Consider the following 27,121-nt stretch of genomic DNA (forward strand, 5'->3'; position numbering starts at 1 on the left):
AGCAATGTTCTGATAGAGGTCATCTGTTCGGCGACGTACTATGCCGTACAGGCGGACAAAGAGAGCGTCGCGCACTAACCATGCTTTACAATGAATCGACACTAGTAAGAATCGAGTGAACGTCAAGGTCATTAGACTAACTAACATAAGAAGAAAGAAACCAATCCACGCCATAACCATCGCGAGACAAAAGGAAGAAAAACCATCAAACTCATGATATAGATACATAAATCACACGTGTGCGAGTCCAAAGCAATGAAACATGAAGATCGTCAGGGATAGAGCTTAGCCCTGGCACATGAGACAAGCTTCCTTGTTCTCGATACTACACTCAAGGACAGCCTGTGAGAAGATATCGCCCTTGGGCTCGTCATCCTCAGCGGCGTCCTCGGTCTTCTCCTCGGCCTCGAGGGCGGGTGCAGCGACGATAGGCTCGGTGACGGTGCGGGGACTCTCCTGGATAGGAGCGACAATGGCAACGGCGGCCTCGGCGCCGGTAGTGCGGGGCACGGCGGAGTACGAGGAGCTGGCACCGCCGCCGGTACGCTTCTTGTAAGAGGGGTTGGTGCGGGCGATGTTGGTGTCCTCGACCAGGAGAGCCTCCTGGTCGACGGTGAACTGGATGGGGGCGGAAGCGGCCATGGTACGGAGGTAGTACATGCCAGTCTTGAGGCCCATCTTCCAGCCAGCGAAGTGCATGGAGGTGATCTTGCCCATGGTAGGCTCCTTCATATGGATGTTCAGGGACTGGGATTGATCGATGAAGGCACCGCGGTCGGCGGCCATCTGAAGAATGGAGCGCTGAGAAATTTCCCAGACGGTCTTGTAAAGGGCCTTGATGTCGGCGGGGATATTGGGGATGTTCTGGACAGAACCGCCGTCGGCGATGATGCGGTTCTTCATGTTGTCGGACCAGAGACCCAGGTCGACGAGGTCCTTCAGGAGCCAGGGGTTGACGACCTGGAACTCACCGGCCAGGACACGGCGGGAGTAGATGTTCGAGGTGTAGGGCTCGAAGCACTCGTTGAAGCCGAGAATCTGACTGGTGGAGGCAGTGGGCATGGGGGCGACCAGCAGACTGTTACGGACACCCGTCTCGGCGATCTTGGCCTTCAGGGAAGCCCAGTCCCAGAGGTCGGTGGGGGTGCGGTCCCACATGTCGTACTGCAGGATACCCTGGGAGACGGGGCAGCCGGGGTAGGTCTCGTAGGTGCCGTGGATCTTGGCCAGATCGGAGGAGGCGGTCAAAGCACCGTGGTAGATGGTCTCAAAGATCTGGATGTTGAGCTGCTTGGCCTCAGGGGAGTCGAAGGGCAGACGCAGAGCCAGGAAGGCATCAGCAAGACCATTGACACCCAGAGCAATGGGGCGGTGACGGAAGTTGCTCTTCTTGGCTTCGGGAACGGGGTAGTAATTGATATCAATGATCTTGTTCAGGTTGCGAACGAGAACCTGAACAACCTCGTGCAGCTTGCCAAAGTCGTACTCGCCGCGAGCAGCGTCAACAAAAGTGGGGAGAGCAAGGGAAGCCAGATTGCAGACAGCAACCTCATCAGGAGCACTGTACTCGATAATCTCAGTGCACAAGTTGGAGCTGCGGATGGTACCCAGGTTCTTCTGGTTGCTCTTGCGGTTGCAGGCATCCTTGTACAGCATGAAGGGGTTACCGGTCTCAGTCTGAGCCTCGAGAATGGCATACCACAGCTTCTGAGCCTTGATGGTCTTGCGGCCGCGGCCCTCCTTTTCATACTTCTCGTACAGAGCATCAAACTCGTCACCGTAGACATCGGCCAGGCCGGGAGCCTCGTTGGGACAGAAGAGGGTCCATTCACCGTTGGCCTCAACACGCTTCATGAACAGATCGGGGGTCCAGAGAGCATAGAAGAGATCACGGGCACGGACTTCCTCCTTACCGTGGTTCTTCCGGAGATCGAGGAAGTCGAAGACATCCGCGTGCCAGGGCTCAAGGTAGATGGCGAAGGCACCGGGACGCTTGTTACCACCCTGGTCGACATAGCGGGCAGTGTTGTTGTACACACGCAGAAGAGGGACAATACCGTTGGAGGTACCGTTGGTTCCACCAATGTAGGAACCAGTAGCACGGATACGGTGAACGTTGAGACCAATACCACCAGCAGTCTTGGAAATCATGGCACAGGTCTTCAGAGTGTCATAGATACCCTCAATGCTGTCGGCGGTCATATCCACCAGGAAGCAAGAGGCCAGCTGAGGCTGGGGGGTACCAGCATTGAAGAGAGTGGGAGAAGCGTGAGTGAAGAACTTCTGGGACATCAAGTGATAGGTCTCAATGGCCTTTTCAATATCCTCACCATGGATACCAACGGAGACACGCATCAGCAAGTGCTGAGGACGCTCGGCTACTTGGCCGCTGATACGGAGGAGATATGATCGCTCCAGAGTCTTGAAGCCGAAGTAGTTGTAGTTGAAGTCACGGTCGTAGACGATAGCCGAGTTAAGCTCATCGGCGTGTTTCATGACAATCTCGTAGATGTGCTTAGAGATCATAGGAGCGGGCTTGTTGTTCTTAGGGTTGACGTAGTGGTAGAGGTCGGAGATGACCATGGAGAACTGCTTCTTGGTCTGCTTGTGGAGGTTGGAAACGGCGATACGAGCGGCCAGGATGGCGTAGTCGGGGTGTGTCACGGTCATGTACGCGGCAGTCTCGGCGGCCTTCAGAGAAAAAAAAATTTGTTAGCAAAGGGGTCAATGAGGTCGTGCGAAACCACATACCAAGTTGTCAAGCTCGATGGTGCCAACACCCTGGTAGACACCGGAGATAACTTTTTGGGTGATGGCAGCTGCATCGACGTGATCGGGGTCAAGGCCGTAACACAGCCTCGAGACACGAGCAGTGATCTTGTCGAACTGAACGCGTTCTTTGCGTCCATCTATGTGATTTTTCCGTTAGTGATTGACCCTGACGTCGGTGGCAAGGCCTGGGAGCTTCCTTTTCTGTATAAGAAGCGTCCTACCCCGCGGCAAAGGCCACGGAGCTGCAGGCAGGGCAGATGCAGCTTACCTCGCTTGTAAACGAACATCTTAATTGTGTAGTGTGGAGGACGAAAGGAAGAAAGACTAGAACGATAGGGGGGATTAAGAACGTGATAGAGAGGTGATTGAGTGGGAGAAAGAGGGGGGAATTGTCAAAGGGGAGGTGAGGGTGTAGCGGACGAGGGGAAGGAAAGAAGAAGAGGACGGAGGGGCGTGGATATTTGATGTCGCCCGGGCAGACGCGTTTTTACTCGCGAATTTTCGTGTTTGACCTAATTCGGTTCCCTTTGGTTACCGTGCTGAGTAATATTGGATCGCGACAGTCACGTGGAGACGCGACAAAGTGGATAATCGAAGCCATGCGCGGCTTCGGCCCTGCTATGTCCGACGGAGAATGCCATTCCGGGCTCAGACAACTTTATAATCACTGTAGTAACACTCCGCAGCCCGGGTAGCCGTAGTAACTCTACACACTAGCGCCAGTTACCCAGGCATCACTGCTATGGGCATGTCCGTGCAACTCTCCTTGCAGCTCACAGACCGCCACCAGATCTACATTAAAGGGGCCCAAGGGATGTGTCAGATTTAGATAACACCAAGCAATTGGATTTGCTCTAATAATAACAAGCGGTGTGGGTTCTGGATGCAATAACAGGCAAGCAAATCCATCGCAGATCGAACCGAGACGAATCGGCGGAGAACAACGACACGAAGCATATCCAAGCTAATTATTTATTAACAGATCGGAAATCATATTGCAAGAATAGGAGTCGACAGAATCGACTCAAAGCCACGCGGCAACGCCGGCAAACACAGCAGCCCCGAGGAGGGTGGTTCCAGACAGCTGGCGGTCAGACCTGGCGGCACCAGTGTGGAGAGCAGTAGAGGCCGAGGAGCTACCAGAAGCTCCAGAACTGGTGCTAGAGCCAGTGCTAGAGCCAGAACCGGAGCCATTACCGGAGCTCGAGCCAGTAGCCTTGGAGCCAGAAGTTGAGACGGCGGTGGCGAAGCCAGAGCCAGTGGAAGTAGTGTTGGTAGCAGTGGTAGCAGTGGTGGAGGGGATAGCTATAACGTAAAGTGAGCCAAACGTGCAATCTTGATATCAGGAACAGGTGGTGCGGAGATCTTTACCAACTTGGTGGCCGGCCCCAGAGCAGACGTTGGCGAAGAACTTCAGGGACGAGTCGGCGCTGCTGCCGCACGTGTTGGAGATGGCAGTCTCAGTCTTCTTTGCATCAGAACCACAAATGGTGGCCAGATCGGCTGGGTTGCTGGTGTTACTAGAGAGAAATTGTCAATTGAAGTTCGGAGGTTGCCGAGTCTTGTTTATGGACATGGAGATGCGTACCCGATAACGGACAGGACACAGGCCGGGGTCTGGTGGGCAGACACGATGCTACCGAGGGCCACGAAGGCGAGAGCGAAAGTCGATTTGTTGAAGAACATTGTGAGAAAGTGAAAGGAGCAGATTGGGAGTTCGAGTTCGAGTTCGAGTTGGATTTCGATTGAGACAAGATCGCGCAGCGAATCTGGTGAAGCTGACTAGTAGTTGGTAGATGGAGTAAGGACAGTGAGAGAGTAAAGAGTGACAGCGATGAAAAAGAGTGATCGCAAGTAGAAGACGACAAAGGGTGACGAAGGAGAGCAAAAGCGGACCTCGATGTGGAAGGCGCCCAGGAGTGGGAAACAGGGTCTTAGCATGCAGTTTCAGTCCCTGGTAATCTGTGTGTTTTGCACCCTGTAAGATAGGGGGCTCCACTCACTTTTAGTATAGGAGATGCACCATCAAGCGCCCGTATGACACTAGTAACAGATGGGACAATTTCCCCACGCTTTGCACTGGTCCCTGATCGGGAATAGCGTCAGGGACCCTGCCGAAGCTCGTATCGTAGCCAATCGAGACCCTTTGCCTAGTGGCTACTTGTAGCAATTGTTAGTCGAATTGATATCCATTGAAAGCGCTTAAATCGTCAAATTTTGCGTTTAAAGGTACTTTTGTCGATGCGACAAGTGTTGTTGTCATCTCTCTAGGTCTCTCCGATCCAGAAGAGGATTAGGTAGGAAGCCTCCAAGCTTCAAGTGATCTATTTTTGAGTCTGAAGAACCTCTGTTCCTCTCAAGGTTTGCGCGGAACTCGCTTGTCCATGGAATACAGATTTATCTTGCTCAATGACGAAGTGACTCCTGGGAACAATAGAGACGAGGGTCTTATACGGCGGCCGACAAACATTCGATTCATAACCCTCTTCAGACCGGCAGAACCTGAGCGACCTAAGAAGAGATCCCCATGGGCCTCCACGCTTGATTCTTTGGTTCTTTCTTGATATCTTTCTCGGCATCTTCGCAAAGCTCTTTTCGGATAACTCTACTCCTTTTTCGGAGTGTCTTCCTCAATAGGTCTATAGATCCACTGGCTTTGCCATTAGTCAGTTGAAATAGAAGGAGTCTTGCGTCCTTAAGAAAGCACTGTAAAACTTGGAAAAATCTGCTTGTCAGTACGCAAAACTTATGAGAAACATGGGTTGATATCAATTGATATTCAGCTGTATTGACTTTCTATGCATCACCTTTGCGCCAACAATGCCTAAAATCTACCAGATAAGCAAAATCTACAGCCTCTCCCAAGCCGGATCATATATACTCGAAACAACCTCCTGCACCACCAATCTATTATCCACAATCTCCCTCCCATTAACCAAATCATTCTCCCTCGCCCTCTTATCCGCCTCCTCCTCGTCCCTCGCAATCCCCGCCTTAACATGCCTCCTAATCAACCTCTTCCTCGCGATCTCAAAATCCACATCCACAAACCACAACTCATCCATCAACTTCGCCGCCTGGCTCCAAGGCTCCTTATTGAGACTCAGATAGTTCCCCTCGAAGAAAACAACCCTACTCGTCGCCGGGATGGGGATATCGTCATCCACAGGATCCTTGACCGCATGATCGAAGCTAGGCGCGTAAATACTGTCTACTTTGGTTGTGAGAGATTCTCGCAGTGAATGCACTAGTGCTAGGAACTTGTGTCCGTCGAATGTGAAGGCTGCGCCGCGGCGGGCGGCGGCATAGACCGGGTCTGGCATTGCGGCGAGCTGGGCGCGTGTTAGGTGGTAGCCATCCATTGGGAGGGAGATGGCGATGGGAACGGCATTGGGATTCTCAGTGTTGTAGAGTGTATTGATTCGGTTGGCGACCATGCTGGCGAGTTCGGTTTTGCCGGAGCCTGGGATTCCGCTTATGGCGATCATGAGGCGGGCATCGGGTGGGGTGGAGAGAAATTTTGCTGGGAGGGTTAGCTTTCGAATTACTCCCTGGTGTGTTGGATTGGTGGGATCGAATGAATTGTGCAGTTGTTGGTCCGGGCTGTTGGGGGGGGGGGGGGGGGGGGGCGCAATGTAAAGAACTAACCCCAGGTCTTCTTGACCAGGCGCTCGACCTGTTCGTCCATGATTGGAGGTAGGTTTGAGTGATAAATTATGGCGGTTGGCTCGAGATGTCCGTCGAGGTGGGAATAATGACACTGGATGGTGGGAGTTCGGCGGGGTTGGCGTGTTTGTCGCGTGCCCTGGTGGTACAAGAGTCCGGAGTGAAATCCTGTATTTATTTCCGTAAAGAGGGTATGCGATTGGTGCAAAGGCTGGAATGAGATGCTCAAGTTGAGTAGTTGTGAGAGGAGAGGGTCGTGATGTTGAGTCGGGGGTGGTTCGTCTGTCTAAAATGCGCGATAACGAATCGGCGGGGCACGTTATGACTGATTTCCGGTGGGGACTTCATTGCTCCGAGGTCTACGTCACAAAGCCCCGGTCTTCGGCCCATCAAGTTGATGCTTGTAGAATGTCACATCGGAGATTTGGCGATTCAAGGGTTTGATGGGATTCAAATCACATGGATAAGTACATTATTGTGGATGACATCACAAACGCCTCAGCCAGACTCGCGAGTTGATTGGGCTGTAGATCAACCCTTGAAGGATTCATACTACTCCGTACGAGATTGCCGAGAAATTTGATATTTTGATAAGGTACCAGGAATTTGGGAGTACATTATCGAATATTATATTGGACTTGGGATACAGCCTCGGACGATGAGGCGGTAAATGCTACCTAATGAGCCCCATGCAAATGAAATTAAGTGCTGCAACCCGTGCAGCCTCAGCCGACTAAGCTGATAGAAATCACATATATGGCCCCTGAAGATGGAAGATTTAGTGCCCTTCCTATGTAACGCCGTGTGGAAAGAACCAGTCCTTGAACACCAGATGAATCATGTCCCGGAGAGAATTAGTCGAGATGCCATCATTATCGGTTTTGTGCCGTGGAACCGAGGAAAGAGAATCACTCGGTGCGGTTATTTTCATTGCCTTCGGCACTGGCACTCAAACCACGGCCCATTGTGCGCGACAGGCCAGCGCCAGCCCACCAATCATCGGGAATATCTTCACGGCGGGCAAGTCGGTCCAGAATGGCCTGCATCTGCTGAAGATCCGAGTCGCCCGAGTCTGAGAAAGAAAAGGAGATCGTGGGAATTTGAGGGTGGTTGCTCATAGTCGAGGGAAGACCTGGCGAGCGGCGAAGTGAGAGCCGGGGCCCCGGCCCTATCATCCGGCGGTAGTTGACGGGGGTATCCTCATCGGAGGAGGAGTAGTCACAAGGGTTCAGGTGATCCGGATAGGGATCAAGGGCGAGGTGGATAGCGCGAGAGGATGGTTGTGTCTGCGAAGTGGCACCAAAGGAGCGAGACGATGGGTTGCGCAGAGGGTTGGTTGTGGCGGCGGATGTAGATGAGAAGGAAGTGTCGGCGGAGGGAAGAGTTGCATCCGGAGTGATAGTCGAGAGTAATGTCTCCCACGCGTCGTCACTCTCGCGCTCAGCACTCGGGCTCAGGCTGCGCTGGCGGTCACCAAGACCATCAATGTCAGGTTCACGTTGAGGCCGATCCCGACTGCTGCCAGTACGATAGTCTCGGAGCAAAACAGAAGGTATGTAAGATGGAGGGTCATGATTGCGACGTCTAGGCGGGAAAACTGGGGGATGAGGGGGAGGAGGGATATGATCGCCCACCCGCCATGACGACTGTTGGGGATTAGATCCCATTGTGTGGTAGCCAGCTGCAGGAGCGAAGTTCGGCGTCAATGATGAATTGTTCCACCCACCCGGAGGAGGAGTATCAGGATCGCGAATGGGAAATTGGTGGTTGGGATCGGTAGGGCTTAGGATGCGGCTCAACGGATCTGGTCGGCGGTCCCCAAGACGCGTGCTACCGCGATTCAAAGCTTCGCGGCGACTCGAATCCAGGTCCAAGCCATCTTCGCTGACACCTAGGTTCAATACAGGGGAGCGCACACCGAGCTGGGGCTCAGCAATACCGCGTGAGATCTCATCGATGATCTGAGAATGGAAAGATGACAAGACATTGCTGCGCGCGCGGGCGGAGCTGTGGCGTGAAGGGCGACGCTGGCTGGGTTGACGCCGGATCGCGGACCGCGCAGCGGCCGAGGCATCCTTATCCCGAGCATGTTTGACGTTGTCGGCCTCGGTGGGCTCACGCCACATCCTTTGTTCCAAGTCAGTCACGACGATGAGGTGGCGCGCATGCGACAGCGTGCAGAAAACCGGAGCAGAGTCACTTACGGGATACCCATATTCAAAAGAAAGACCGGAAAGAATGGAAGGGGAATGAGAAAAATAAATAAGGCAAGTTAACTCGACCCCGATGAAAACGTTAGTGGGGATGAGGAAGATGGAGATAGATCGGAAGGGGAACGGAGAGATTGCGTTTTCTGGGTTTCTGGAAGGCGTACGCCCCGGTGTTGTTGCCTGAGGCTCTTGTTAAAGAGGCTGGCCACGAAGTCACGTGTCGCCGTGATCGGCGCTCTCCAATGAGGAGCTACAATTACAAGCTACCGTCTACAGTCTGACTATGACGAGCCGTTTTGGTCTATCTACACGAAATGATTGAGCTAGGATTGAGCCGCGTCTCGAGTCTCCTTCAACAGAGCTCGTTGACGTGGAAGGCTGTTCACATTGCAGGCACTAACGGGAAAGGCTCGATCAGTGCCTATCTCTCCCACCTACTGTCAGCCGAAGGTGTTCGATGCGGCCGCTTTACCTCCCCACACCTAATCGATCGGTGGGATTGCATTACAGTTGGCGAACGGGTTGTTCAGGAATCGCTGTTCCGACAGATCGAAGACCAAGTGAAGCTCCGAGACCAAAAGTTGGGCATTGGCGCATCCGAGTTCGAGCTCTTGACCGCAACAGCATTCGAGATCTTCAACCATGAAAGGGTCGAAGTCGGCGTCATCGAGGTGGGAATGGGTGGTCGCCTAGATGCCACCAACATATTGAGCGATGTTCTGGTCTCCGTCATTGCCAAGATTGGAATGGACCACCAGGCGTTCCTTGGATCTACAATTGAGGAGATAGCTCGGGAGAAAGCGGGGATATTAAAGCCTGGAGTGCCTTGCGTGGTGGACGATACCAATGAAGCAGCCGTATTGGGGGCATTGTCAACCCAGATCCAAGAATTGGGTATCGATGCGACATTTGTCTCCCCAGATAAAGCAGAGGAGCAGCTCCCACCGCTGGCACAGCTGTTCCGAAAGATGGACCTTGAACCTCATCAGAAGGAAAACATGTGTAGTGCGGTGACCGCACTACGAATCGCCCTCTCCAAGATTCGGCCTGAGGCCGACGCATACTCCTTGCTTTCTCATTTGAGAGATGTCAAGTGGCCCGGTCGCTTAGAACAGATTTCTCTTCAGCCTCTGGTACTTCGCGAACAGCCAGTTTTGCTTGACGGTGCCCACAACCCACAGTCGGCTGATGTGTTAGGCCGGTACGTTGACCGCAAACTGCGCCCAGAGGCTGAGGCTGGGGTGACCTGGGTGATTGCCGCGTCGAGTGGAAAAGACCTCGCTGGAACTTTCCGCTCGATCATTCGACCAGGAGACAGTGTTGCAACAGCTGAATTCGGCCCTGTGGATGGAATGCCTTGGGTGAAGCCGACCAACGCAATTGAACTCGCATCAGCTATACAGGTGATTCCCGAGATCGGACGGGTGAAGAGCTTTGAAGGAGATTTACTACCTGCACTTAAGTGGGCCAGTACAATCTCTCAAGGCCGACCGCTTGTCATAGCCGGCAGTCTGTACCTGGTCTCTGATGTGCACCGTTTGCTCCGTGATGCGCGCCAATGATACCCTTGAACATAATTGCACATTTGGACATATAAATGTGAATAGTAGAAATGTATACATATTCAACTGCTCCTAAATCTAGAAAAGAAAGGGAAAAAAAAAGGTGTGAATACGTAAAAAGCGGCTCCGTAGGGCTGATCGGCGTAGAGCACAGCCGCTGCATGATGCGGCGAGCGGCTTGTGGAGAAGGGAAAGTTCAAAACAACCCATCACGAACCTGCTCCTCGCGCCCCCGTCGCTACGACGATTTCACCCTGGGCTCTTTGTTTACTCTCGACCTCAATTTCTCGTCTGCGCGTTGACTCATCAGCAAATCTCAGCTAGGGAGAGCTGAACTCCCCTCGATGTGCGCTTGGTGAGACCATCAGCCACCCCCATCACTTGCATACGGACGAATCCCTATCGTCGCGTTTGCAGTCTCATGAGGCCTTTTGACACAGATGAATTAACCTTCCAAATCTTCTCAGATCTGGCGGACATGATCACTACGACCGTTGTCATCGGCTCCTGCCTCCGTCCCTACCTTCACCCCCACCCCCGTCAACCTGAAACCAGACCCTGAGACCGGTGATCGGATTGAACATAAATTGGATCGTCTACAGGCCCCTCGGCGATCCGTGATGGTATCTCGCTCCGGTGACGTGAGTGAGGGGCAGCGCCCCCTCACCCCCTCTAGGACGCCCGGCACGCCAATGAAGCCGCGATTAGCTCGAGTACAGACAAGCCCAGCCAAGCGCGAGGAGAAGATGAAGGATGATAAAGTGATCAAGTCGTCCGCGAAAGATGTTGCGGAGCTGAAGGATTATGTATGGATGAATTCCCCTGTCCGACGAACCTCCAATCGATGCTGACTGGAGATAACAGCAACTTGGCGACTGTTTGGGGAAAGGTGCATTCGGATCAGTTTATCGGGCGCTGAACTGGAATACTGGAGAGACTGTTGCTGTGAAGCAGATCAAGCTGACGGATCTTCCCAAAAGCGAATTGCGTGTTATCATGGTAATGTTGTCGCTTATTCATGGCTTTGGAGCTCTACTGATTCGTGACGTCTCAGCTGGAAATTGACCTCCTGAAGAACCTCGATGTAAGACATGCCCTCGAGACTTGCTGCGTTCGGACTAACCAAAATACAGCACCCAAACATTGTCAAGTACCAGGGTTTTGTGAAGTCTGTTGAAACTTTAAACATCATTCTCGAGTATGAAACCCGGAACTGTGCGCGGAGTGACAAGGAGGCTAACATGATAAAGATACTGCGAGAACGGCTCACTACATTCAATCGCAAAGAATTTTGGCCGATTCCCCGAGAACTTGGTCGGATTGTACATGTCTCAGGTTCTTCATGGACTTCTGTATCTCCATGAACAGGGTGTTATCCACCGAGATATCAAAGGTGCCAACATTTTGACTACCAAGGAGGGATTAGTGAAATTGGCTGATTTCGGTGTGGCGAGTCGGACGACTGGCTTGAGCGAATCAAGCGTCGTCGGTACTCCCTACTGGATGGCCCCCGAAGTCATTGAACTTTCAGGCGCAACGACCGCTTCCGATATCTGGAGTTTGGGATGCACGGTCATTGAGTTACTGGAGGGAAAGCCACCCTACCACAACCTCCAACCCATGCCAGCGTTGTTCCGCATTGTTAATGATGACCATCCTCCACTTCCACAGGGTGCGTCGCCGGCTGTGAAAGATTTCCTGATGCAATGCTTCCAGAAGGATCCTAACCTCCGTGTCTCCGCGAGAAAACTGCTCAAACACCCATGGATTGTCAATGCGCGCCGGACTGATTCCGTTATTCCCAAGAAGTCCACAGAGTACGAGGAGGCCGTCAAGAGCGTTCAAGAGTGGAACGAGGCTTTGCGATCTCCTAATGCGGGTACCTCGAGGAGAACAAGCAAGTTTGACCCTAGCACCGCTGCTCTTCCTGGTGGTCGAAATACCTCGCTGGTAGATACCTTGCCCTCTCCCACCTCAATGAAGACGGCCGACCGGTTTCGATCGTCCGAATCTGCTGAGGATGACAACTGGGACAATGACTTTGCCACTGCGATATCTCCAAGCGCTCTCCAGCTACCTCACCTGCGGCCGCATGACAATTTTGGTGGCATGCTTTCATCAGAACGACTCAAGGCCTTCGCATCCCTTGATGGGACCATGATGAGGCCAGATGACAGCTTTGATGAGTTTGAGGATGCCCTAGAGAATGATTCACTGCAGACAATACGGCCGCTGCCCTCCAGGCCGTCAGCTGTCGAACCATTAAAATCCCAAAGCCCATCTCGACGCCAATCCGGCAAACCACAAGCATCTGCTCTGCAGAATGTTCCCATTCTAACCCAAAACCCAGTACCCCCATCTCGTCGAGCTCGTCCTGCTGTTCTCTACAAGGAAAACTCCGTCGAAGATTATACAGATTTGATTGCAGCAAACGAAGATGTCTTGGATTGGAAACTTGGCCCTATTCAGGAACCCGATGAAGACCCTGCCTCTCCCACTCACGACGGATATAATGCATTTGACGACGATAGAAGCGGGCAACATCATCAACTACGCAAACAGCTTTCTGTGAAACGTGACCGACCTACCATTGAAATTCACAAGTTCGCCGAGAACGAGAATGACGAGGACTTCTCGGATATCATCGGGGCTGACCAAGTGGCTCTGGACAAGCCGGAAAGCGACAATAGCTCTGACAGAAGTACCCTGATGCTGAACTCAAAGTTGTCTAATAACTCATGGCTCGGAGACCAAGATGACGACGACGACCCTTTCGCGCAGTTGGAAGAGGGCTTTGACGAGATGGATCTGGAAGCTAATATTGCGCGTGACAAATACGCGCGTCTACGCAACCAGGTTGAGAGCTTAGTGGGCTCTCTGAAGACATCTCAAGACGAGGACGTTCTGGCAGAAATCTCTGAGCAGCTTCTCACTATTTTCTGTGATCTTCCAGAGACGAAGAATATCATCATGAGTGCTCATGGAATGCTGCCTATTCTGGAGATACTGGACACGTCCCGACACCGCGATATTGTCTTCTGTCTGCTCAGAGTGGTCAACGCTATCATCTACGAGGACTACGAAATCCAGGAGAATTTGTGCTTCGTTGGCGGTATTCCCATTGTCAACGAGTTTGCTTCGAAGAAGTACCCTCGTGAGATTCGACTTGAAGCTGCTGCCTTCGTGCAGCAGATGTATCAAACTTCAACTCTGACACTGCAGATGTTCGTCAGTGCTGGTGGACTGAACGTTCTGGTCGAATTCCTCGAAGACGACTATGAGGACGAACGTGATCTGGTTTTGATCGGCGTTAATGGCATTTGGAGTGTGTTTGAGCTGCAGGGCTCAACCCCGAAGAACGATTTCTGTCGAATTCTGTCGCGTAACTCTGTTCTTGATCCTCTTTCCCTCGTCCTCAGTCGCGTTCTGGATGAAGATGCGGAGGTGGCTGAAGTCATCGAGGGGCGCATTGCGAACATTTTCTTCATATTCTCGCAGGCCGAGAACCATGTCAAGGAGATGGTGGCTGAGCGAACAGTCTTGCATCGTAATAACTACCTAAACTCAGTATTTTCAATTTGCTAACTTTTCTCCATAGGTGTACTGAAAGAGCTGCGACGAATGTCACCTATCCACCAGATCACCATGCTCAAATTTATCAAGAATTTGTCCATGCTTTCGACCACTCTAGACTCGCTGCAGAACTCCAACGCCATTGATGTGCTCACTGATTTGCTCCGATCAACTATGAAACGTGGCCACTTCCGCGAGGTTTCGAACCAGATTCTCAACACCATTTACAACATGTGCCGCTTAAATAAGTCCCGACAAGAGGACGCCGCACTCAATGGTATTGTACCATTGCTGCAGAAGATTGTCAATACAGAACGACCCTTGAAAGAGTTTGCTCTCCCGATTCTTTGCGATATGGCACAGTCTGGAAAGGTTGGTCGTCGAGAGTTATGGCGGAACAAGGGTCTTGCCTTTTACATCTCTCTCCTTGCGGATCCATACTGGCAGGTGACTGCTCTGGATGCTATCTTCACTTGGCTTCAAGAAGAGACTGCTAAGGTTGAAGAGCATCTCCTGGATAATCGCCACGACAAGATGTCCTTCACCGATGCCATCGTGCGCTGCTTGACATTGTCGAAAGCAAACTCATTTGAGAATCTACTCGAGCCTCTGCAAAAGCTGCTTCGATTAAGTCCTCCGGTGGCATCAACACTTGCGCGTCCGGATCTGTTCACTAGACTCGGCCAAAAGCTCCACCACAACAAAGCTGCTGTTCGATTGAACCTCCTGCGTATCATTTCGAGCATTTGCGATTCCAGTGAGCAACAAGGCGGTCTCCTCGCCACTTATGGCCTCTTGGATGCCATCCGGGAACTTGAGAACGACCCAGCCATTCTGGTCAGAGACATGGCCGGAAAGCTGATTCGATCAAGTGACCTGAGCGAGTCCTACGGCCTCAAGCGTAGACCTACAAGCCGAAGGAAGAGCACCTCCACAACCCCACCCAATCCATTCTCCGGCTCCACTCCCTCAACCCCATCAGCAAACCGTACAAGCCAGTCAAGAGCATTCCTCGATGGCCAAGCAACACCCCGACATCCTCGAAACGCCCTCAGCGGCTCTTCTCTGGCCTTACGACCAAGTAGCCGCGACGGCCCACCTTCATCCCTGAACCCTGCCGTGAACGGCTTGAACGGCAGTGCGGTACCACGAACCCGACTCTCACGAGGAATATCCTCCAACCGACTCTCGCATGTCGAGTTACTAGATGACGAAGGGAAAGCACCCAACTCACTCAATCGTCGACCCTCAGTTATCCCTCGGCGGCGGAGACCTACCATTGCCGATTCCGAATGGACATGAGGGAATCAGTCTCCCCTGTCACACTATGATACTTTTTCCTTTGTTCTCTGTTTAACATTATGGCGTCCTGAACTCCTGGTGGGAAGGGGCAATGGTCACATTTCTTTGTCAAAAGGTCTTTCTTTTTTCCTCCCTATGATGGACACTGGATGTCGTACATAGAAACTACATAAACTTCCGAATGAGAGACATAATTATTGCCTTCGTTTTGTTGCTCTCCAGGGCTGCAGTAGCAGACAAGTGGGTGGCTCTTCTAATCATGCTCGCAGCCCCAAGGCCACTTGCTCTTGAGGCGAATATCGCATTAACTCTTCGGCAGGGTAAATTCACATAGCACACAGCACTCAGGGAAAAATTGTGGCCAACAGAGATATTCCAAAGCACAGTGACAAACCTTTGCGGTCTGTCTGTTCGGGTGTATGACTCGAAACTTTCATTCATCCACCAGACAATGAGGGAGTTCTTGACAACACCCAAGAAAGAAGGAGGTTGGAAGGATTATTTGACCTACCGCAATCCCATAGCGCCATGGCCCGTCCATTTCTGGATTTTTTGCTATTCTCCGGCATCGATCAGCCTAATGGGGATTGCTATATCCATTACTTCAAAGGCATCCTCGGCTCTGACATTCGGTACACTCAGCTAGCTCTTAGATAAGGATGGGCCCCGAATAATGCGTTACACTTCTGCTTCGTAACGTCTATTGCCATAGACCGAAAACTAAGGAAAGGCAATACGTGGTTAGTTCAAAGTTCGAATGGAGTTTCCAGGTGCCATGATACGCAATCATTCGTAGTTATATTCTTAATTTCAGCTCTATAAAATCCAGTCGATAACAACCATTAGGTTCCCTCTATTACACATTTCTTATTGCCTGTATACCTGTGCAACTCAAGATTTGCCTCAATGACGTCTGTCGATATAGATCGGAATCACGTGCAGGTCATACGGCCCGCGATCGGGCCACCCGATTGGCGGCGAGAACCGCAAAAAAATCTCCCCGATCAACAAGCAAAGCCTGCAATTGAGCATGGAATAATCCAGGCGCACCTGCACTCACTCTCAGATCCTGCGCTCTTTTACGATATCGACAGTCAGTCGACATGAGCGCGTTGTGTCGTCTGCCCTTGCGGGCATTCGCCAGTCCCGCCGCGGTTATCGGTAAATCACCCTCGATTCCCGCCTCGTTCCATTCTATTTCGAAACCGTCGCTGCGTCCGTCGCCTTCTCGCGAGATTATTAGATCTTCATGGAGTCGCCGTGTCGAGCGTCAGGCTCTTTCCTCGGGTCGCTGGCACTCGAGCTCGTCTCAGGCTGGGTTAAATACGGAGAAGATCTCGGAGAACAAGACAAAGGACTCTGGCTCGAGTAAAGGTCAGCGAAAGGCGATCAAGTATTTGGCCGTCTTCGGTGTGCTTGGCTTGGGCGCAGTGGTCTTTTCCGATCAGTACATGCATGCATACCGCGCCGCGGCGAGAAGTGGTCGCGTGGTCGGCACCCTAGCTGTCTGCATTAACGAGTAAGTCTAGTTGGGACTGAAAAACGGTCCTGAATCCTACATATCTATGTGCGATCTCGCTGACAAGATTTCATCCTATAGCTACCGCGTCACCCTCAACAAAGAAACCTCCTCTCCCGAAGAACGCGATGATCTGATCAAGGCTTGCCACAAGCGTTGTGCGGAGCGCACTCTGCGTGTACTGGAAACTAACGGATCAATATTTATCAAGCTTGGCCAGCATCTGAGTAGCATGGGATACCTGCTTCCTATCGAATGGACCACCACTTTCATCCCTCTCCAGGACAAATGCCCCGTGTCGTCGATTGAATCAATTGGCGAGATGTTCCAAAAAGACACTGGTCAGACTATCGACGAACTGTTCAGCTACTTCGATCCGATTCCCACTGGTGCTGCTTCTCTGGCGCAGGTGCACATTGCCACATTGCGCGAAACTGGTCAAAAGGTTGCAGTCAAGGTCCAGCACCCAGCGCTCGCTGAATGGGTTCCTCTGGATCTGGCCCTGACTCGCTTCACTTTCTCTATGCTGAAGAAGTTCTTCCCGGAGTACGACCTTGAATGGCTGTCTCGAGAAATGGATCTGTCCTTGCCCATTGAACTTGATTTCCGCTGCGAGGCCCAGAACGCCACCGAAGCCAGCGAATACTTCAAGAAACACTCAGATATTCCTTTGGTCATTCCGGAAGTGATGTGGTCTCAAAAGCGCATCCTAGTTATGGAGTTCATCTCAGGCGCCCGTCCCGACGACCTCGCCTACCTGGACGCAAACCACATTGACCGTGACGAAGTCTCCGCAGCCTTCGCCCACATTTTCAACGAGATGATTTTTGGTGACAATGCTCCTCTGCACTGCGATCCTCACGGTGGAAACATTGCCATTCGCCCGAACAACACTCGTCGCCACCCGAACTTCGATATCATCTTGTATGACCACGGCCTGTACCGTACCATTCCGCGCGACCTGCGCCGCAATTACGCCAAGCTCTGGCTAGCCGTCATCGACGCCGACGTCCCACGCATGCGCGAGTACGCTCAAAAGGTGGCCGGTATCACAGACGAGCAGTTCCCGCTATTTGCCAGTGCTATCACTGGCCGAGACTACAGCGTTCTCAAGAAGAACGTTGCCTCAGCGCGCACGGCAGAGGAGAAGAAGGAGATCTCCGGCGCTCTAGGTGAGGGTATGCTCCAGCAACTAGTCGAGATGCTGGGTCAAGTACCCCGAATTATTCTACTGATTCTCAAGACAAACGATCTCAGTAAGTTACACTTCTCCCAAACCTTTAAACAATACCTAACACCCTCGAAGCCCGCAGTCTCGACGAAAACTTACAAACCCGCCAAGGCCCCGTGCGCACATTCCTCATTCTAGCACGGTACGCCACGCGTTCCGTCTTCGAAGAACAAATGGAATCAATCCGCGAATCCGGCGGCGTCTTCTTCAACTTCTTCCGGTTCATCTCTGCCTGGGCTGGGTTCCTGCGCGTCGAGGTGAAGCTGTCTGTGTACGAGACTGTGCTTTCTCTGAAGAGTCGCCTTGGTATGAGGACAGGTGTCTGAGCCTGACCCTTAGGCGCGTTCTCGTCTTTTTCTTTTTCTGTAGATATCCCTGGTTTTGGTTTGGGCACGGATTGACTTCCATCTGTGCATCAGCGATGGCGTTTCTTTTTTAACTTCTTATCCCTTGTAAACGTGTTGGATCACCTGGGAGGTTTCTGTTGTTTTGTTTCAAATTCACCGTGACTGATGCTCTGATCTAGAAGAGCTAATCGTCTTGTACAGATAGATTCACAGATAGACATCAAGATTATAGATTATTTTTCGAGTACCTCAACTTCAGATATCGGCTGCATACTTATTGCCAGAATATAATTACCTAAAGACTACGAATTCAAAATCAATTCTGGTTTCATCTTTTCATTATGAAACTATCACGGCGCTTTTCAAAATAAAAGTAGAGTAGTTATCGATCGAGGGTCCCAACCGAGGCGCCGTTACAGAAAAGGGAAAAAAAAAGTCGTCGAGAACAAAATAAGAAATAGAGGAAAAACTGTACAGCAAACAAATGCACGAAGTTTGTTTGAAAAATCACCTATCCCGAGCCTAAGCTCTGCAAGATCAAATTGATCGGACTCAGCGAAAACGTCTGGAGTATCACTGCTCGTAAAGGAATATTGTCACTGGGTCTCCTTCAACCCATATCGCAGGCAATTTGAATATTTAAAGGGAGGCGGCGGGGCTGCCAGTCTCGATCTTGACGTCAGGAATGGCGGCGCCCGTCCCGGCAAGGTTGGTTGTGCGGGCGTTGGGGTTCTTGGTGTAGTAGTCCGAGATGGCGGACTTGATGGCGTCCTCGGCGAGCATAGAGCAGTGCACTGTGTACACATTAGCAAGCTGTTATAAGTGATCAAAGAATAGTGAAAGACATACGCTTGACAGGGGGAGGCAGAGCTCCTTAGCCACATCAGTGTTCTTCACCTTGCCGGCGTCTTCAAGGGACATGCCGCGGACCAACTCGGTCAGGTAGCTGGAGGAAGCGATGGCACTGCCACAGCCGAAGGTCTTGAAGACAACGTCATCGATCTTGCCCGTGTCCTTGTTCACTCGGATCTGAAGCTTCATGACATCGCCACAGGCGGGGGCACCAACGAGGCCAGTGCCAACGTCCTGGTCGCCCTTCTTGAAGGAACCGACGTTGCGGGGGTTGTTGTAGTGATCAAGCACCTTCTCGTGATATGAGCGACGCTGGATGGGAGCAGCGGCCGGGGCACGGCCTGCGGACTGGACGGACTGGAGGCCGGAGAGGGGAGCGAAGGAGCGAGGCGCGATAGCGCCGACGCGGGGAGCGACGGTGACGAGACGCTTGAACATTGTGTTGGTATGGTGGATTGTATGATAGATTTGGTTTCACTGTTGATGGTAGAAGAGTGGAAGAGGGATAGTGGAAAGATGGCGAAAACAGATCTGATACGGAAGAGGAGGCGATGAATTCATTGCTAAATAATCTGATTCTTAGTAAAGGACGCTAAGCCTGATTTGGAACATACGGCCTCGGAACCGCCGGCCATCGGAGCTGACTCATCCTTCATTCTTTCGTTGTTTTTACGTCCACTTTCCTTTGAATTCGGGGTTGAAGGCCATATTCACATTGTGTGGATGATATCTGATACCTATGATATCAATTATGAGGGGCTAGGGTGGCGAAGGCGTCTAGGGCTCCATTCACGTTGCCCGCGGTGGACTCGGGTGAACATCTTGTTTCCCGATGCACGTCCGCGGGCCAATTGTGTACCAATGATATCAAATGGTGGAGATGACGTTCATAGCAATGATAGACATACCAATTTGGCTATGTTTGGACTTTTTGCGTCCCCCTTCATCCGATTTAAGATCCTGCCAGAATATTCGTTATTTGTCTCGCGTTGCACTGGCCCCGGACTCATACCTCACGTCCGAGGTCGCTCGGAGATAAGCCGCTGACTCGGTATATTCAGCGGACTCCGGGGTTATCATCAGTCGGAACGGCTTCCGGTCATTTGACCGGAGTTCTTTTTGTGTATTGGTGGAAGGGTGCATATGAACTAAGTCCAGCCCGGGCGATTCCATGTTGATCAGTCAAGCATCGTCTTTCGGGGAACGTCTCCTGTGCAGTTTGCGACTCTAGCTGCCATATCATTGGTGCCGAGGCTGTCCGAAAATCGAATTAAAGATGGAGCTTTGACATTGATTACGGGGGAATATGATGCAATCGCCCATCAACGATAACTTCAACTCTTGATTAATAGTTATTCAATTCCTGAACCCTCAATATTCATTCATCTCAGCTTCTAGAATGTGTAGTTTAAATGGTTCCCAACGTTGTTTTGACTGATGACAAACACCCCGGAGTCTGGCCCCAACGTCCCAAATCCTTGGCGTTTCTTCCTCACTCAACCCGTGAAGCCGATGCTGGCCGTGCTTGCGCTATACATGACTTATCGCAGACAGCCATTCACCCGATTACTCATCTGATACTCCGCGATACTATCGTAAGATAGAAGATTTGCGAAAGCATTGGGCCACATGCCAAACTTCTTCCGAGTCACTGGCTGATTCCGGAATTCAAACCTGTATGGACTCGATCTGCCCACACGCATATCCGTACTCATTTGTACCTCTTGTGGTATCCCATCCAGGGTCATAAAATGACGCAAAAGAACACACTCAACCCCAAAACTTTGGGCAGATCCGCAGGGGTACGTGCATCCTTCCTAACAGCCAACGCTGCAGCCTCCGATTCATGGATGTTCAAGTCAGGCCTCTTTCTTGTCGATGCATATCAAATGATTAATTTAAATTCAAGTCTATCAATGCGCCAATCGCAGCCTTTACAATGGCCGTCATTCTCTGCACTTATTGCTTCAGCTCTATCCGCACAGCAAGGCGCGAGGCGCAGGAACAGTTGTCCACAGAGCCGGGTTCACAGCGATTTTCACGACAAGAGAGGAAGGATTCGTCACCTGCATGGATTCAACAGGCTCTTGAGGAGAGTCAGGCTGATGCGGGCAAAGGGGGAAAGTAGGGATGATTTGGATTTGGCAAGTAGTTGACTTTGCATTACAATTGCATCTTTGAGATACCAGTGCTACTTTGCGTACATTTAATATACAAGCATTCAGAACACGTTGTAGGCTTGGTAATTGTCTTAGTTGATTCAATGCTAAAGAGATCATAATCTTCGAAAGGGGATAGTGCAAAAGAATCACAAAAGCGATTCACTTCATCATCAATCAGAATTTTCAGTGTATTGAATGATCATATCCAGGAGTCCAAGTGTGTGACAACCTGGTTCAATATTCATAAGAAAGATCATCATGTGAAGAATGAGGTGAATCTGGTGAAGGAATGACAAGCCAGAGGACGCGTAGACACGGAAGGTTCTGTAATAACGGTAAATAGCATCACAGCGACGGATGCTAAATTATGTTTTAGGTGCACGGATCGCATGGGCGTAATGAATGCTTCGGTTAGTGTTTTGACAGCTAGGTGTCGAGTGTTTTGACGTTGAGATCATGGCGCTCCATTAAGGCCAATGCAAATGACAAAGAGCATGGAATGCCTAGTGACATAGTTGGAGAGCCATTGACAAAATATCTGGGAATCAAACATCAGATTCCTCGGATGGTTTGTGGTTGAGGGAGTTGTGGAAGGAGAAGAGAAAAGCGAAGCGAAGAAAATTGTGGCCGATCACCCACGTGACCACCAATTGTTCTCCACCTGTAATCACGAGTTGCTCACGAGCTGCTTTTGCTTCACCGACCGAGCACATGGGTCTAGGGGATGTCAATATGTCTCCTGGCAGACTCCGCTCAAAAGCTAGCTCTACAGGGCACTTGAAATCAAGAGGGGGGTGCAAAACATGCAAGTAGGTTACTTCTACTTCCAATCTTATTAAACGGGTACCCATATTAAGCGTCGTCTAGAATAAGGAGAGTCAAATGCGGCGAAGAAAAGCCACACTGTGCCAGGTGCACCACCACAGGTCGCAAGTGCGACTATGAGGGGAAATTTTCCATCGTTGACACCCCTCTTTCATTATCCCCGAACACAGTGTGGCGAGAAAGGCGATCCTTTGCCTACTATTTCCAAAATGCCGCACCCTCTATCGGCGGTGGACTAGATGGTGACTTCTGGAACACTATCGTGCCCCAGGTTTGCCGCAATGAACCTGCTGTATGGGATGCCATCATCTCCATTAGTGCACTCTTCGAGAGTCCCGAGCCATGTCCGGAACTCTTTTCTATTCGCCGGGGTTATTCACGCTCTTCCAACGCCTTTACCCTCAATCAGAACCACCAAGATGCGTTGAGCTGGTACTCGCGCTCGGTATCTGCAATTCGTCAGCGGATTGAGAGCGGTCGTCTTGACATCTTCGTTGGACTGATCACTTGTATCCTATTTATCTCCATCGAGGCCATCCAAGGAGGCACGGAAGAGGGCTTGCAGCTTTATAGTCAAGGCGTGCAACTTCTTCTCAATTTCCGCGTCCAAATCATGACTGGCACAGTGCCAGTAACGGAAGCCGCCTGGTTCAAGGATACAGTTGTCCCAATCTTCATTCGTCTGGGATCGATCGGCCTCCCTTTTACCAAGGGTCCCTTGAAAAGTCTACTATCAATCACTGAATCTTGCTCGACACAACAATCCGACTCTCTCAGGCATGCCCGAGAAGGCCTCGTTCTTTTAAGCGCAGAAGTCCAAATCTTCCAACTCGCATCCGTGGAGTATACGCGAGAGCACGGCACCTCAAACATACTTCCGGAACTAACAAACCAACAAACAATACTCCTAGCCAGACTCAAAAGCTGGCACACATCAGTTAACAATCTGATGGCAACCCTTCGCTCCAAACCACTTACCCCCCAACAAATTGGCATGGGCTCTCTCCTCATCGCTAACTACCAAATCCTATACATAATACTCCAAACAACCCTCACGACATCCCAAACCATCACAGACAAATATATACCCAACTTTCAAACAATAGTCGACCAATCCGCCCTCGCCCTCGCCGTTACTGCCCGATTAGATGGCACCCAACCGCCCTACACATTCGAGCTTAGCGTCGCCTACCCCCTCTGGTTCACTTGTCTCCGATGCCGCGAACCCCGAATTCGCCGCAAAGCACTGGCCCTCCTTCGTCGCGCTCCCTTGGTTCAAGGATTCCACAAAACTAAATCCGCAATCTCATTCAGCGAGCGGGTAATGGCGCTAGAAGAACAATACGGAATAGCAATAAACAGAAGCCGCAATTCCACGCCCGAGTCGCCTGCAAGTGGAATTTCTTCTCAGTCCGGATATCATGGCCCGGGCGTGTCTGATCTGCCAACGCTTGACTTGGCGGCTTTCCTTGAGTTGGACTTTGAGTATTCTACGAGTCTGGAGTCTATGCCTATTGAGTTAGGAATGGTGCCGATCTCAGAAATTATTCCCGAAGAGGCGCGCATGGGACCTATCAATGTCTTTAGGCCGATGGATGGGTTCCCGTCTGGAACGACAGCGAAAGATCTCGCGAAGTGGAATCCGGGTTCGGATCAGATGTTTTTGCGATTTTCATGGAATAAACGTGATCTGGAGAGTGATTCATGGGCTACAATTTACGAATATGTCCCGCTTACTCTTTAAATTACTTTTTCGATTACGATTGATGCATAGATGTGAGAATGTTTGAAAATGGAAAAGAAAGTCAAGGTGCCATAAACCTGGTGTTGGTGCATATGTACAAAAACAGGCAAGCAAGTAACTATGCGGAAAAGATAGTAGATGACCTCGGATGAAAAGAAACGCTTCAAAGAATAGAGATAGCGCATGGAGGAAATGCTAAGATCTCTGGCATGTGAGCAAGGTATAGTCTGGGGGCTTCACATGCAAGAGCTTCCTAAGAAAACTGCAATCTATGCCGAGAATCCTCGACTAACAGTTTTTGATGCAAAGAGCCTAATGCTAACTCGCTGAAAAGGGCCATCAACTGGAAGATGGTCATTTCCAGGTTCTATACAGGGTTGAAGGGGGGAGATGAAAGAGGCACTTGGAAGTGCAGGGAGTTCGGGGGCGAGGGAGAGGTGTTTCTAAGTCATTTCGACAAGACTTCATCATATCGTGCTTCCAGTATCGGTACCGTTATCTTCCATGTCACGCTTTAGCGCGCCTTCATGCTGAAGATTGTGCATGAGCTTCCGCAGGTACTCGTAAGTGAGCATGGTCGTCATAGCAGCCGGGACGGCCCGGAACAGGTTGGTGCCGATCCCGGAATAGAAAGCGGTCCAGCCCTCTTCTTTGAGAATTGTCTGACACGTGCGGAACATTCCTGCGTATCGAGGACGAAGCGGCATGCCGTCTGAGGACGAGAATACCCGGGGCTGACCACGGTCATGTGGATGATGCAAGCCACCGCGGAAAGCAATCTCTTCTGATGAAGGAGCGGGTGCAGAACGCTGCTGGGTTTGCAGTCGCGTGCGAAGAACCTCGTGGGGGTAAGTGATGGTGCTGGCACAGATTTTGCTAAGGAACGTGGCGCATGAAATCCCAATCCAGTGGGAGCTGCCGTTGTTCGGATGTTCTCCGATACTATATCCAGTGAAAGCCATCTTTAAATATTCGTAGAGTGGAAATTGGATGGCGACATGACTCAGTCCCAGAAGAGCGGGTGTCAAGCCAGAGTAGAATGAGCGGAAACCCTCAATTCGGTACATCTTACGGGCGGCATCTAATGTGCCTGAATACTGCCATGGGGCTCTCGCGCCTTCGTTGTTTTGTTTCAAACTTTGCGACATGAGCCGTGTCTTGATCACCCAGATGGGATTCGTCACGATCGTTGAGCAGGCTCCGGCTGTAACTGAAGCATAGCCTCGTGATAACCACCAGCTGCCTATGAGAAGTTAGTAAAATGTAACCAAATAATACCGAAAACCAGACTACCGACCTGTTTCTTCGTAGAAGTATTCTCGAGACTTGTCATATATCGCCAGGTAAACTGCCCAGGTGGGAAGGTACCCCATGAGCATCGGACCGAGTCCTTGGTATAAACCGCGCAGGCCATCTTCCCGAATGATCACCTTTCCGGTCCCTAACATACCCCGGTATAAAGCTTTCGTCTCACCGGACTGCGCAGCACGTCGGGAAAATCCGCCTTGGGCTTGCAGCTTGGTTTTAATCACATCGAGAGGACAGGTCACGATTCCGGAAGCGACACCTGCAAAGGCGCCGCAGACAGGAGCGATCCATATGTCGGGAACTTTGGTTGAGAGCTTCTCCAGGCGAGTGACGAAATCGGAGCTCGGTGACGCATCGCTGGCGGGGACGTGAGGAATGGACGAAGCTGCAGTATCGGGAGGAAAGACCGACGTATGATCGTTATGGTTGCTGACAGCTGTAGTGCTGTCTTTGCTGTCGGAGCGCATTGTGGATAGGCAGGCGCTCACGCTTGTCTGTCCGTCTTGATCACCGAGGGCTCCCGGACCCAAGCATATCGGATGCTCGATCCGTTTCCAATATCCCGTTCAAAGAGAGTAGAAGGCTGCTGGAAGGTCGTAGCCGAGGGGATAATAGTTGATGAAGAAAAAAGCTGTGACGGAGAATTTGGGGAGGTTCGAGCGAGGAGAGATTTGGTCCCGATGGTTACCGAACCGGTGATGCGACTGATATCGTGCTGCACGGACTCGGTGAGGGGTGATAGCAAAAGCTCCCCTGTCGCAACGGGGATCTGGCAATGCTTTAGAAGACAGGCGGCCCCATTATCTAATCGAGCAAGAGGCAGAGAGCAGGTCGAATCAAAGAGAGGACGATGATTATGACATGGGTAATTGAGTGGTGCGAGGTGGAGTCGCCGATTGGTATTCCTCCACAGAGCCTCAGGCAAACATCGGACATGTCACGTGTATTTGCCTAAAATACTAGGCCATAAATTACCGCATTTGGACTAGTGCCGCAAGCTCCGTTTTCCACAACCTCGCAACATCGGGTCATCTCGTGTTCAGCCGGACCGCCCTTTTCACTTCCCCAATCCTCCATTTGTCTGGATATCCGGGATCCAAAATGTCTGCCCCTTCCATCACCAACTACATTGTCAAGCGCCCTTGGCTCAAGCGGGCTATGACCCCGCTGGCCAACTGGTACACCGACGCCGCTGGCTACAGGAAACTTGGACTCAAGTAATTATCGCCCTCCCTCTCTACGCCACCAATCTCTTGCCGCAGACAATTGAAGAAGATATCGAGGTGTCTGCGCACGCGACTATTCACTACTGTCGCCTTTGACGGGTCGTCAATGCCGGCGTGTCGCATCCGCTCCCGGTCCTTCGGATATTGCCCGCCGATATATTCGTCTACGGCCTGGTTGCTAATCTCTTTTCAGGTTCGATGATTTGATCCCCGAGGAGTCCGAAGTTGTCCAGAAGGCCATCAAGCGTCTCCCCGCCAAGGAGGCCTATGACCGTGTCTTCCGTATCCGCCGCGCATTCCAGGTTCGCCCGACCCCCTTCCCTACCATCCGCCCGCCACAAGTCTAACAAGCCGTCAATTACAGTGCTCTATCTCCCACACTCTCCTCCCCGCTGCTGAGCAGATCAAGGCCTCCGAGGTGAGTTCCTCCCAGTCCTCCTGTCCAAGATTCGCCCTCCCCGCATTGTCCTTGAATTGGCCAATCCCGTTGCAAGGATTTGTCAATTTGGGACATCCACACCTGGCACTCATATACCTTCTCTACCAACAATACACTGATTTTCTGAACCCTTTAGGACGTTGAGTACCTCAGCCCCATCATCCGCGAGATCGAGAAGGAGAACAAGGAGCGTGTCGACCTCGACAACCTTGTCGTCCGCAAGTAAACTCCTCCACAGTTGACTTTACCCCTACTCCAACTGAATTTGAAAAGCCGGGATTAAGGGCGACATGGTTGTTTGCATGATATAGACGGATTTTTAGGCGATGGATTCCCAGCCCGTGTTCGGGGATATCTGGTTAATTCAAGTGAAGTGTACTGAT

The 27,121-nt window shown here is 51.4% G+C and overlaps 12 protein-coding genes across 12 annotated transcripts; 6 read left to right on the forward strand and 6 right to left on the reverse strand.

Moving 5' to 3' along the window:
* Positions 1 to 285: 285 nt before the first annotated feature.
* Positions 286 to 3,059, reverse strand: N7443_004419 (ribonucleotide-diphosphate reductase subunit RNR1; the record flags this gene model as incomplete). The annotated part of the gene is made up of 3 exons (XM_056884475.1): positions 286 to 2,691; positions 2,752 to 2,909; positions 3,041 to 3,059. 3 exons carry the CDS (start codon positions 3,057 to 3,059, stop codon positions 286 to 288), a joined length of 2,583 nt encoding a protein of 860 aa, XP_056742753.1.
* A 737-nt stretch (positions 3,060 to 3,796) lies between these two features.
* On the reverse strand, positions 3,797 to 4,458 carry N7443_004420 (putative GPI anchored cell wall protein; the record flags this gene model as incomplete). The annotated part of the gene is made up of 3 exons (XM_056884476.1): positions 3,797 to 4,077; positions 4,144 to 4,292; positions 4,361 to 4,458. The coding sequence occupies 3 exons, from the start codon at positions 4,456 to 4,458 to the stop codon at positions 3,797 to 3,799; spliced, it is 528 nt and encodes a 175-aa protein (XP_056742754.1).
* Positions 4,459 to 5,621: 1,163 nt separating this feature from the next.
* On the reverse strand, positions 5,622 to 6,460 carry N7443_004421 (kinase-related protein; the record flags this gene model as incomplete). Its single annotated transcript, XM_056884477.1, has 2 exons — positions 5,622 to 6,295; positions 6,421 to 6,460. 2 exons carry the CDS (start codon positions 6,458 to 6,460, stop codon positions 5,622 to 5,624), a joined length of 714 nt encoding a protein of 237 aa, XP_056742755.1.
* Positions 6,461 to 7,346: 886 nt separating this feature from the next.
* N7443_004422 (uncharacterized protein) lies at positions 7,347 to 8,564 on the reverse strand (the record flags this gene model as incomplete). Its single annotated transcript, XM_056884478.1, has 1 exon — positions 7,347 to 8,564. One exon carries the CDS (start codon positions 8,562 to 8,564, stop codon positions 7,347 to 7,349), a length of 1,218 nt encoding a protein of 405 aa, XP_056742756.1.
* Positions 8,565 to 8,962: 398 nt separating this feature from the next.
* Positions 8,963 to 10,210, forward strand: N7443_004423 (dihydrofolate synthase; the record flags this gene model as incomplete). The annotated part of the gene is made up of 1 exon (XM_056884479.1): positions 8,963 to 10,210. The coding sequence occupies one exon, from the start codon at positions 8,963 to 8,965 to the stop codon at positions 10,208 to 10,210; it is 1,248 nt and encodes a 415-aa protein (XP_056742757.1).
* Positions 10,211 to 10,830: 620 nt separating this feature from the next.
* N7443_004424 (serine/threonine-protein kinase) lies at positions 10,831 to 15,085 on the forward strand (the record flags this gene model as incomplete). The annotated part of the gene is made up of 6 exons (XM_056884480.1): positions 10,831 to 11,016; positions 11,075 to 11,209; positions 11,265 to 11,294; positions 11,344 to 11,408; positions 11,461 to 13,757; positions 13,809 to 15,085. The coding sequence occupies 6 exons, from the start codon at positions 10,831 to 10,833 to the stop codon at positions 15,083 to 15,085; spliced, it is 3,990 nt and encodes a 1,329-aa protein (XP_056742758.1).
* Positions 15,086 to 16,188: 1,103 nt separating this feature from the next.
* Positions 16,189 to 18,161, forward strand: N7443_004425 (ABC1 kinase family protein; the record flags this gene model as incomplete). Its single annotated transcript, XM_056884481.1, has 3 exons — positions 16,189 to 16,604; positions 16,686 to 17,860; positions 17,911 to 18,161. 3 exons carry the CDS (start codon positions 16,189 to 16,191, stop codon positions 18,159 to 18,161), a joined length of 1,842 nt encoding a protein of 613 aa, XP_056742759.1.
* Positions 18,162 to 18,821: 660 nt separating this feature from the next.
* Positions 18,822 to 19,472, reverse strand: N7443_004426 (Cupin 2 conserved barrel; the record flags this gene model as incomplete). The annotated part of the gene is made up of 2 exons (XM_056884482.1): positions 18,822 to 18,976; positions 19,028 to 19,472. The coding sequence occupies 2 exons, from the start codon at positions 19,470 to 19,472 to the stop codon at positions 18,822 to 18,824; spliced, it is 600 nt and encodes a 199-aa protein (XP_056742760.1).
* Positions 19,473 to 20,973: 1,501 nt separating this feature from the next.
* N7443_004427 (uncharacterized protein) lies at positions 20,974 to 21,162 on the forward strand (the record flags this gene model as incomplete). Its single annotated transcript, XM_056884483.1, has 1 exon — positions 20,974 to 21,162. The coding sequence occupies one exon, from the start codon at positions 20,974 to 20,976 to the stop codon at positions 21,160 to 21,162; it is 189 nt and encodes a 62-aa protein (XP_056742761.1).
* A 766-nt stretch (positions 21,163 to 21,928) lies between these two features.
* Positions 21,929 to 23,765, forward strand: N7443_004428 (Zn(II)2Cys6 transcription factor domain-containing protein; the record flags this gene model as incomplete). The annotated part of the gene is made up of 2 exons (XM_056884484.1): positions 21,929 to 22,005; positions 22,064 to 23,765. The coding sequence occupies 2 exons, from the start codon at positions 21,929 to 21,931 to the stop codon at positions 23,763 to 23,765; spliced, it is 1,779 nt and encodes a 592-aa protein (XP_056742762.1).
* Positions 23,766 to 24,232: 467 nt separating this feature from the next.
* Positions 24,233 to 25,540, reverse strand: N7443_004429 (uncharacterized protein; the record flags this gene model as incomplete). Its single annotated transcript, XM_056884485.1, has 2 exons — positions 24,233 to 25,008; positions 25,063 to 25,540. The coding sequence occupies 2 exons, from the start codon at positions 25,538 to 25,540 to the stop codon at positions 24,233 to 24,235; spliced, it is 1,254 nt and encodes a 417-aa protein (XP_056742763.1).
* Positions 25,541 to 26,174: 634 nt separating this feature from the next.
* N7443_004430 (ubiquinol--cytochrome-c reductase subunit 7) lies at positions 26,175 to 26,964 on the forward strand (the record flags this gene model as incomplete). The annotated part of the gene is made up of 4 exons (XM_056884486.1): positions 26,175 to 26,290; positions 26,493 to 26,601; positions 26,664 to 26,717; positions 26,875 to 26,964. 4 exons carry the CDS (start codon positions 26,175 to 26,177, stop codon positions 26,962 to 26,964), a joined length of 369 nt encoding a protein of 122 aa, XP_056742764.1.
* Positions 26,965 to 27,121: the final 157 nt, after the last annotated feature.

The sequence above is a fragment of the Penicillium atrosanguineum genome, assembly GCF_028827265.1.
Source record: "Penicillium atrosanguineum strain IBT 20685 chromosome Unknown utg000003l_segment0_segment0, whole genome shotgun sequence".
Classification (NCBI taxonomy): Eukaryota; Fungi; Ascomycota; class Eurotiomycetes; order Eurotiales; family Aspergillaceae; genus Penicillium; species Penicillium atrosanguineum.